Source organism: Filicampus tigris, chromosome 6, assembly GCF_054856515.1.
Source record: "Filicampus tigris isolate MCC_2025a chromosome 6, RoL_Ftig_1.0, whole genome shotgun sequence".
Classification (NCBI taxonomy): domain Eukaryota; kingdom Metazoa; phylum Chordata; class Actinopteri; order Syngnathiformes; family Syngnathidae; genus Filicampus; species Filicampus tigris.
Window position 1 is genome coordinate 7,198,421 of NC_141222.1, and position 11,005 is coordinate 7,209,425.

Here is an 11,005-nt window from a genome sequence, read left to right on the forward strand (position 1 = left end):
TGTGACTGTGGTAACTAACCGAGAGCTTAAGTCACCTCTCTCTCTGAAACTGGTGAGAGTTACCCCTCTTTCTCTGGTTTGAGTTACGTCCCTTTTTGAAACGGAAAAGTCAGAGATTCTCTCGTTTCAGGGTTAGCAGACTCTGCGTTATCACTAAAGGGCTTTGAGAAATGGACTCCCGTAGAATGTCCAAATTGATGTTTTTTTGAGCATTCCTACATTTTTACAGTCTTTTGCTGCCACTGTCCCAGATTTTTTTGGAATGTGTTGCAAGCATCAAATTCAAAATGAGAGAATAATGGCCCAAAAAATAAATTAAAAAAAATATCAATTTGTACATTAGAAAATATCTTGCCTTCAGTTTATTCAATTGAATGTAGGTTCAAAAGTCTTTGTAAATAATTGTGTGTTGTTTTTATTTATATTTTACACAATGTGCCAGGTTTGTCTTTATATTTGCATTTAATTGTACATTCATTTCTTTTTCTTCACTGACTGAGAGAACATTACAGAGTCTTATACAGAGATCCGGTCAGAAAAATTGAACGAAGGTTCAATTTCTTAACGTCCCTCTCACTTTTAAAAGACCAATTTTCTGTAACAAGAAAAAAGGATGGATTTCTTTTTGGGCGGATTTAATATTTCGCTCAAGCACTGAGAACAGCCTTTGCAAAACAATTACAGCAGATCAATATCAGTCAAAATGCAAACTGATTTTTGTTTTAATACTCATGTTGTACCCATGTTTACCATTTCTGTGGTACAGGCAGAACAGGTGTGTCAACCAGCCATTCACCAAACCAGACATGAGGTAAGTGTGCTATACCTCTCTCTGATTCACAGTCTGAATGCTTTGTGGACATCCTTGAGGCCCTATTAATTGTCAGTAGCAGGACAGATTGGTGGGGGCTCGGGCAAAGTCTGAGGGGATCGTGGAGTCTTTGGTGAGCCAGGTGTAGCAAAGCAGGAACCTCGACTGCTTTTTGGCCTCTTATGAGCTCGTGTACTCCATGCTGGAGCCAATCGTTTTCCTCCTCCCTCTTCAACGAGTCCATCAAAAACAGCTCCCAGGCTTTGTCTTATTCTCACGCAGAAGTGTGGGCAGCTGAAGGCGTACAGAATCGGATTTAACACTGGATTTAAGAACGCAAGCGTTGTGGCCAGATGTAATCCCACCTCCACCACTTTCAGGTTTTCCATGTTGTACAGGGCTGACACTTCAATCATGCAGAAGATGTGATAGGGAGCCCAGCATAGGGCAAATACGGCAATCACAAATGTCACCATCTTGGTAAAGCTCTTGGACAGCTGGCTGTGATTGTTGAAACTAAATGAGATGGTTGGGGACAAGGGTGCAGGTGTCTGGGACAATGATCGACTAAGAGCAAGAGGCTTTAGAGAGATATTGGTAGTGCTTGTCGCTCCTGATGCCTCATTATTATTTGATCCAATTAATCCCTCATTTAACGTCATGCTCCGCTGCATCCTCTTCCGACTCCTGTTCCTCAGGCTGAGAGCAATTTGGATGTAGCTTCCCGCAATCACCATAAGGGGAATCAGGAATGCCAGCAACAACTTCGAGACAGCTGTGGCTGTTTGCCTCACTTCACAGTCCGTCTTCAGTGTGGCTTCCGATGTTAGATGCAAAGCAAAATTATGGTAACACAGTTTCCTTTTATCCGCGGTCTCTGTCACTGAGCGAAATAGGAAATAAGGAAATGTGTTAATTGTTGCCCATAGCCAAGCCAGCAAACAGACCTTCCACGCTCGCGCGACTGATCGATGATTGTGGCACCACACCGGTTTGACAACCAGAATGCAGCGGTCCAGTGAAATGGCTGCCAGTAGGAAGGCAGATACAAACATGTTCAAGAAAAAGATGGATGCTTCTATTTTGCAAAGGGTGTTGCCAAGCTCCCAACTGTGGGAGGAGCCAAGGTAGAGAGTGAAAAAAGGAAGTGTCAGAGTGGCCAGGAAGTCAGACATGGCCAGATTGAGCACCCAGACGGAGGCCACAGTACGACGCTGCAGACGGAAACCCACAACCCAAAGGATCAGGGCGTTCTCCAAAATCCCAAAGCAGGAGAGCAGGCCGTGGAGGCAAACGACTATCCAGTTGGTCTTGGTGTTGTTGTTGTTCAGGGAACGCTCCTGCATGAGCTGCAGCAGGGGACAAAAATGTTGTTCCCCCGAGGCATTGGAGGTGAAGGTTGTGTTGGACATTAGTGCTCTGAAAGAAAGAAGACAGACTCGGCAGAGTGAATGACTAAACATCAAGACTAACATATTCACACATGCTACTTTGGCACTCACAGTCACTTTTCTACTTGTATTCAATTACTTTTGACGGGGTAATGGTCACTGCGCATTGTCTACCCATTTGAGCACCTTCATTGTTTAACAGTATTCATGTAACCATCATCTTTTATTTGCCTAAGATATAAATATAAATACATATATATTAGGGGTGTACCAGTTTTTGTATTCGTCCCGTACCGACTCGGTACGGGCTTCGGTGCACGCAGTCATACGCCGAATACGTCTGACGGAAAAAAAAAAAAAAATCAGCGCCTGAGACCACCTGTCTGCCCTTATACAAATCAACCGTTTGGGAACATTGCGGGTTCCGATTTGAATACGACCACGATGGAGTGCGAGCGGTGGAGCGAACGAGAACAGTGTGTCGGCCTCCGTGCGGTATGTTGCAGGTCACACTTCAAACATGCTAGCACATGTAAGACGGCATCACTCCGATACAGTTACCGGGGGTAGAAAAAAGAAACCCGCTCAACACCAACAACTTGTCCCCGCTACTTTTAAGCAGCCTGGAGAAGTGCAAGCAGACAGCTCCAAAGGTTTAGTAATTACTGAAGCAATCGACATATACATAGCAACATCTATGCGCCCATCTGCTTTAGTCTAGAAGCCGTGCTTCAAACGTTTACTAAACACGCTGGAGCCCCGTTACAATCTTCCACCCTGGGCGCATATTATCAAGACCGTGGTCCCTGTTATATACAATCGCACAAGAGCCGTGGTGGAGTATGAGCTGTCCTCTGCTGCTCTTATAATGAAGATAAAGTTACTAGTTGGCAAGTGCAACCTGACTTGTCAGACTTGTCAAATGAAGTCAGTTTTGTTCACTGAAGTGAGCTATCACAACGTGGTTAACTACTTGATTGTCAAAAAGAGTGGGAGGACTTGTAGATGCTGTCAACAGCCTGGAGTCTTTGTGTCTGGGTGAGTGAACACTGCTGGCTGGATCTTTGGCTGATGACAGCAAAGGTATGTTGCTTTTGGTTGACACAGTACATCGAGCACTACTTTAATGGTGTACAACGTCATTCATTAAATAGTTTGTGTCTGGATAAACCCGACTTGCTGTACAGCGTCGAATCCTTTCAAGCTAGCGCTTAACTTGCTAGCTATTAACAAAGAGACTCGCAATCTCACAATCTGACAAACAAACATGGGGCTTGTTGTCCAAAGACAATCTGCTCCTCGCTGCAGCAAGATCTCAGAAGAAATATAAATGGAAAAAAATGTCTCCACATAATGTGGCATTGAACTGTCCATAAGTTATAAATGTTCTGCTTATTATTTATTGTCTTGTATTAATTTATACAGTTTTGAGTGAAGCAGGAAAGGTTTCTAGAAGTTCGAGAAGTATTTATTTTGTCCAGTAAATTTTGTTAATTTGTATTAAAGTATATTTCTGGATAATACCTTTTTTATGTGTTCATTCATCCATCCATTATCCAAACCGTGCTGGAGCCCATCCCAGCTGTCTACAGGCAGCAGGCAGGGTATACCCTGAACTGGTTGCCAGCCAATTACGGGGCACACACGAACAAAATACCCTTCAGGCTCATAATCATACCTAGGGAGAATTTAGAGCATTCAATCAACCAACCATGCATGTTTTTGGAATGTGGGACGAAACCAGTGTACCTGGAGAAAACTCTGTGAAACACTTTAAATAGTTAAAATGGTTTCACCCACAAAAATAAATAAATAAATAAACAAAAAAATACACGTCACGCAAGGAAGGTTGAAGGCTGTCAGCCAGGTCGGCCGTCTCTGCCGATGAGGTGTCCCTTATTTTTTTTTTCAGGGAGTTGACAACCCTACTTATAACACATCGCTCAGCAGACATCAGGTTTGGGTTTAAAGTGGTGTGATTATCGAGAAAGACTGACAAAAAATGTTCTATAATATTCCAGCAATGTATAAAATGTGTATTCCTACTTAATTAATATATTCATGTTGAACGGCAATGCAAACTAAAACTTGGATGGGTATGCAAACAGGTAAGCATCACGTCTTCTTCGAATTTACGATTGTGGCAGGATGTGATGCATTCGCCCCCTTGGTGGTAGGTGCAGAGCCTTGCCCTAACCAATCAGCCAATCAGCAATTTAGGTTTTCCCTATAAAGCTGAGCAGGACTGTTGTGCCCTCCTCTTGCTCTCTGGTTCTGAGGTCCACCCACTTCTGGGGTGCCTCTTTTGCCTGTGTCCTTCTGCAGTGCCAGTACAGGTAATGTAGCAGTAGCTGCCTAAAATTTTTTTTAGTATCCGGAGCTAGATCAATTGTTGGGTTTCATTTTAGACTAAGCGTTTCACACCTAGCTGTTCCGCAGCCCTTGTGGGGGAATCCCAATCATCGCTCGCATGCAAGTTTGCCTTTGTTGCCGCTCTTAATTGAATCCAGGTGAGCGATTGTGCTTTCTTCCTGGCTCATGCCTGGTATTATCAACACAGCCTATCGGTATGTATGGCACATGGCCACCTGTCTGCCACAGTTCTTAACCGCGCACTAACAAAGGCCGAGTTAAATTCATTTTCCTCTGGACACTTTTTTTAGTGAGAACCGACTGCGGTGGGACATGAGAGTCGGCTGCTCCGGAGACATTGTTGCTTTGTTTTACTGTGCTCTACCTAACGCTGGACTGTTTTAACTGGATCTTCTTATTGTTGCGTCCTCGTGTAGCCTGTACAACGCGCCGCCGTTGAGCGGCCGACCCAAGCTGCGCACCACGGGGGTGAGGAGGTAGGGGCTGCTACCTCCGCCATTCGGCGCAACCCAGCTGGCGCTCGATAGACACTATCCTGGGCACACTCGACGTCAATGCTTAGTTTCTTTTTGTGTGCTGTTTTTAACCCTTGTTTTAAAAGAGTATTTACCAGTATTGCTTTTTAACTGATTTGTTTATTGGTTCTTGCTTTGGTGTTTTTGTTTCTTTGTTTGTTGCAGGACTGGAGGCTTGCGTTGGTGGCGATACTCTGGATTCTGGTTTTGCTTTGGTGTGTGTGTGTGTGTTTACTTATTTTGAACTACGCCTCATGCTCTCTTCCGGTAAGATGAATCTGTGTGCCCTGCGTGGGTCAGCTTGGGTAAATTCCCAAGTTGGTGTTGTCGGGTATATATTTTGATTGCCCTGACGTCATCCATTGTATGATAGATTTGACAAACATTCCAACTGCCAAACAAAAGGTTAATCTTAAAATACACTGCACACACATGAAAAAGAAAACAGCGCCTCTTATAAAATGATCAGAGCATATCCTTGTATGTTTGGTGTAAAGTGGTCATGTCGAAGATTTGATAGACCTCGTGCTCATCGTCTTACACACAACTTCTTCGCCCCAACAGACAAGAGTATCCATGTACTGTACTGCAAATGGGAAGTGTGCAAGTCCAGTCTCATAAAAACTGACTTTCACACAAAAGTGAGAATATGGCTCTCCATGTGCCCTGTGATTAACTGGTTACCATTTCAGTTTACTGTAGAGTGTCTTTTTTCTGACGGGTTAGGCTCCAATTTGAACAGGATAATTACGATAATGGACGAAAATTACATAGTTTGTAATATGCTTCTTTTGGCATCATTTTCTTGTCAAAGCAAGCATCTTGTTTGGATTCTTCTCTGTGTCTTCGTGCAACGTTTGTGGATAAGTACCTGCTGTTTGAGGGATTCAAGTGCCGCGATTAGCATGTTAATTTTCGTTAGCGAGTTAATGGCGTTTGCATTGAGCATTAGCCATAAGATAACTAGGTTTGGCAAATAAAACAAATTTATGTTTGAATGTGCACTATTGTTTTGTGAGTTTAGTTTTAGAATTAACTTTAACTGGAGTGTAATGAATGGCTTGAAACCAGCATCATTGGACCCTTTTTGAGGGACTGTTCGCTATCTGCCAAACTGTACTCAGTCTGATCAGGGAGGGCAGAATACTTACTGTATGTATATATACACTATATATTAGGACCACGTTTCCATTCAGATTCAAACGCAGCAAAGCCTGTTTCTGTGTTGACAAACCACATACCACTGGACTTGGTGTGGTTACTCTGGTTAGTTGAATAGTGCACAAAAATGCACACGACACGACAGTGGCATAATCTCCCATTTTTTGGAGGGTGTTTTTTTTTTTAATCTATCTTTTTTTTTTTTTTTTTTACTTGGTTGTCAATGGCAAAAGTAATAACGGAAGTCAACAACATGTCATATATACCATGTATACTGTAGAAGTGATGTGGTACTACCTTGGCTGTGAAATCCAACTAGAGTATGTTTTTTTGTTGTTGGTGTTGTTGTTGGGGGTCACGGAGATAATGATTAATTCGTCTACCCTAATGTATGATAAATTACAATAGTAGGTAAAGGAAGTGACTTGCCTACCAAGTTGTTTAGCTTTGTGTTGTGCCAATAATGAAATGTCACTTGCAGAGTAACATCTTCAGCTCTACAGAAAATTGTTGTTATTGTTCAATTGTTGACCAATGTTCCAAGGCCAATGTTATGAAGGTCTTGAAATGTATTGACATTAAATAACATCATGCTCATCCAACTACAGTACTTACAGTGGATTGGTATGAAGATGTACTGTCTATTCTGTTAACTGATGTTCAAAATTGTCACAGCAATCACAGATTTTGGGTCTGCCCTGAAATTAGACACAAAATGGTTGGACAGTTTTGTTGTATTCTTATAAACATGATTACACTGTGTAAGCAGAGAAAGTGATCTCAGCGTTAGTAGTACATGTTTTTAGACACATTAAATCATCTTAAACCAACTGCTTTGTTGCATAGATGCTCTTGCAATTTAGGATAAATGGATAATCTAGTAAACCAAGCAAAGATCAAGATACAATATAAATACTATATATCGTCGCTGTCATGTGAAAAACACTTATCTCCATTTTTTTTTTGATTTTCTTATTTTTACATGAATGTTTTTTCCGTGTTACAGACATCGCATTAATGTGAAAATTAAAAGTTTCCAAAATTGGAGATAAGTGTTTTTCACAAGACAGCGGCACTATAAGGTTTTTAAAGTAACTTTTAAGTACATATAAGCAAAACACCAAGTATGTATCAAATATTGTCTTAGAGAAGCATTAAGGGCTCTATTTTCATGCTCAGTGCAAGCCAGGCACGAGGTACGGCCTAAATCTACACAATGGCGGGCTACTAGCCTGGCGAGCTAAACCAAGCCAAATCATGCTGATTGGTTAATTTTGCTGTCTGTTGGCTCAAGTTTGCTCTGCCTCAGAAACTGACCAGACTCATTGGCTGGTACAGCATTGAGTCTGGACATCCAGGCAAGCGGGATTCACCAAGTTTGGGTATTTTCACAGATCCATGCAAGCGGGCGCAGGGTGGCGCATTATTTATTTGTTTATTACTCATATATTTATTTGTTTTTTAAATTGAGTTTTGTGTTGTTTTGGGCGTGAACACAGCCAACTTGATCCACTGCTAGCAAATCAAAGCGGCTCCTCCTATTTCATTTAAATGCTGTGCACAAGAGGCATGTTGATAATCCTTGACATGGTGGATTTGCTCAATGAATTGATTCCTGCAATGATTCAGAGGGTTGACTGTTGTCATATTTATGAATGAAATGCGATGACATACACCACACACGTCCTCGGAACTCAGAATCTGTCTGACTGTGCCTCGATTAAATTCACCAAACTTGCGTTAGAATACCCGCTTGAAAACTTAGTCATTCTTGCTGCAGATGTAAAGTTTAGTCTGTGAGCCACCAATGTGGCAGGCACACCGGGCGCATGTAAAATGAAATGCCGGAACGTCCAGAATGATGCACACAGTGGAACCAAATTCCCAAACAAGAACGTCAAGGCTTGCGTCAGCAAGAAAATCAGGATACGCCAGTTTTATGCGTGAGCGCAGTTATGCTGTTTTTGCACATAGCACCCTAAATGTTCACGACATAGCATTAATTTTAAATTAAAGTTTGAAATGCATCACCTTAGTTGTATTTTTGTTTCATCGGACTACACACACCATATGTTCCTAATAGCATTTATTTCTCTAAAATAAAGGTCTTGAATCGATATGATTTTAGCACTATGAATGGGAATCAAAATAACATTCTGTGATGGGCATTACTTCACAGCTACATACAATTTGTGATGCATTTAGTAGCATTTAGCAAATGCATTTAGAAGATTGTCATACTCACCTAGACTTTACACATGAGTGAGGCGTCCATTTGCTCCCTTCCTACTTCCTGTTATCTGACCGTCTTACTGTCACAAGTGTTCATATCATCCTGTTCTGTCACTTCAGCCCAGACACACAGAACTGAACCTTGCTTGCCACTCCCTAAATGCTGATGGGAAGGCCTTGAAGTAAGGCAAGGCGTTAACACGAATGTCAATTTGGCTGTTTATCTTTTTTTAAGAATGTTTTTTGATTACAGCGGAACTCAACCCAAACATATTTTTTTCAAGAATATGTTCCCAGCAGGCCCACTAGTTGAAATACAGCATTCTGATTAATTTTGTGTTTGTGGAATATAAGTTAAGCAGCAAAATGCACTCGTTTTTAGCCATCTCTGGGGACGCCCATTTTGTCTTCTGTCAGCTAAAAATGACATTACAACTGCTCACAACGACCAATCAGAGCTGACCCATTTTTTCTGAATCTGAGCCGTGATTGGTCGTTGTGAGCAGTTGTGATGTCATTTTCAGTCGACAGAAGACAAAATGGCCGCTCCCGGAGATGGCTAAAAACGAGTGGATTAACACTTGTTCCACAAATGCAATATTTATCAGAGTGCCCTGTTTCAACTATTGGGTTTGCATAGAACATTCATTCATTCATTCATTATCCATACCGCTTATCCTCACAAGGGTCGCGGGGCATGTTGGAGCCTATCCCAGCTGTCTTTGGGCAGTAGGCGGGGGACACCCTGAATTGGTTGCCAACCAATCGCAGGGCACACAAAGACAAACATCCTCACTCACAATCACACCTAGGGGCAATTTAGAGAGTCCAATCAACTTACCATGCATGTTTTTGGAATGTGGGAGGAAACCGGAGTACCCGGAGGAAACCCACGCAGGCACGGGGAGAACATGCAAACTCCACACAGGGTGGCCGGAGCCGGGATCGAACCCGCGACCTCTGAACTGTGAGGCGGACATGCTAACCAGTTGTCCACCGTGCCGCCTGCATAGAACATATTCTTGAAAAAAAATGTTTGTGTTGACTTCGCCTTTAAGGTCCTTAAAAAGGAACGGTCCCAAGGAACTGCAGAGATTTGGACAGGGAAAAGAAATGATACCTGCAGTTTGGTATTGATTGTCCTGTTTGATCATTACGCTGACATAAAACTCATGTAAAATTGTTCCATCAAAGACAGGTTGATACACAGGGCATGTTTCTACCAACACAACACCATTGGCTCATAGTTTGAATAAAATTGGACTAATATTCTCTAACCGCAGAAAAAGGTAATACAATAAGCAGCACTGTACACATGCATCTATGTCCCCACCTGGTGGTACACACCTAATATTAAAATATTCACCACAGTTACCCTTTTCCAGTCATTTGCCACAGTTTATCTTGTGCAAGGTGGTTGCCCGTGGAGGCTATCCCAACAGACTTCAAGTGGCAAAGGGCAAACACACTCAATTTAATGCCAAAGTCAGTAACAGAGTCCCACATGTACAAAACTAAAAAAAATAAAAAAAATTTAAAAAAGGAAAGTCTTGGGACACTCCAAAATAACAACTATGGGGTTGACAGACCCTGCATTTGTTGTCCTTGAATCATAATTATTGATCGTTTGAGAATACATGTTTAGATATGTCTATGTTTCCAACTAACTACAATAGAGCTTGTGAGCCGGGCTTGTCCAACATCAGTGACATCTGACCTCGTAAATGTACTTCCTGATGAACAAACACAATCCTGCAGACACAATTCAAAATCTTGTAGTAGGTTTTTGGAGTTATCGCTACAAACGGGTACTAGCTCTATCCATGCTTCCATTTTCTTCAGTTTAGTGCCAGTGTGCTTTTGTTACATGCCAAATATTTATAAGATTTCGCACTGTGTAATAGCTATACAGCAATGTTACATTGTTATCGGTAACAGAGTTGTGTTGTGCTGAGAATCCGCACTTGTTGTATTCGTGCATAAAAAGTGTTGGTGATAAATGAAAGATGATAACGTTGCCTCGATATTATCCTTACAAGTAAGATACCACAGTGATAATACTGTATGTTCACTTTGAAACTTTACTGAGAAATAAGTTCATGATATGTGGATGTTTTCAATTACGTTTCTAAGAATTACACAGGAAGGGAAATGTTCCTTGTTTGGGCTGTTCTACCTTTGACACCACTAATTATAGTGTTACAGATCACACCCACTCTTGTCAGGTGATATAATGATAGATGATTCGTGACAAGTTGATTACCCCTAGACAACACATTTACTGTTATTGCTTTTATGACTATGGGAAATCGGGTCAGCTTTTATAGGATGTGTATATTGTGTTTTAATTCTTCCTTCAAAAATAGTGAAGAAAAATATTTTGTCTATATTAATGTCCATGTTGTGTTCATCTATTTATATTATATCACAATTTAGCTTGAAACATGTTGAAAACAGATAGTAGTAAGTTGTCTTAAAGACTTGACATGTTTGATGGATCATGTTATAGGAAGTAATAGAAT

At 41.5% G+C, this 11,005-nt stretch overlaps 1 protein-coding gene and 1 long non-coding RNA gene across 3 annotated transcripts; one reads left to right on the plus strand and one right to left on the minus strand.

Annotated features, from left to right (window-relative positions):
* Positions 1-443: 443 nt before the first annotated feature.
* On the minus strand, positions 444-8,587 carry LOC147145600 (prostaglandin D2 receptor 2). Of its 2 annotated transcripts, XM_086034654.1 has the most exons (3): positions 8,497-8,587; positions 6,867-6,949; positions 444-2,230 (listed from the first exon to the last, which is right to left on the minus strand). In XM_086034654.1, the coding sequence occupies exon 3, from the start codon at positions 2,221-2,223 to the stop codon at positions 877-879; it is 1,347 nt and encodes a 448-aa protein (XP_085890780.1). In that variant the 5' UTR covers positions 2,224-2,230; positions 6,867-6,949; positions 8,497-8,587; the 3' UTR covers positions 444-876. The 2 variants fall into 2 exon arrangements, with proteins under 2 accessions (XP_085890780.1, XP_085890781.1); XM_086034655.1 differs by lacking the exon at positions 6,867-6,949 and having other exon boundaries at positions 8,497-8,578.
* On the plus strand, positions 4,470-6,529 carry LOC147145601 (uncharacterized). Its single transcript, XR_015087314.1, has 3 exons — positions 4,470-4,538; positions 4,611-4,769; positions 4,866-6,529. It is a non-coding gene; the product is annotated as an uncharacterized LOC147145601 (long non-coding RNA).
* Positions 8,588-11,005: the final 2,418 nt, after the last annotated feature.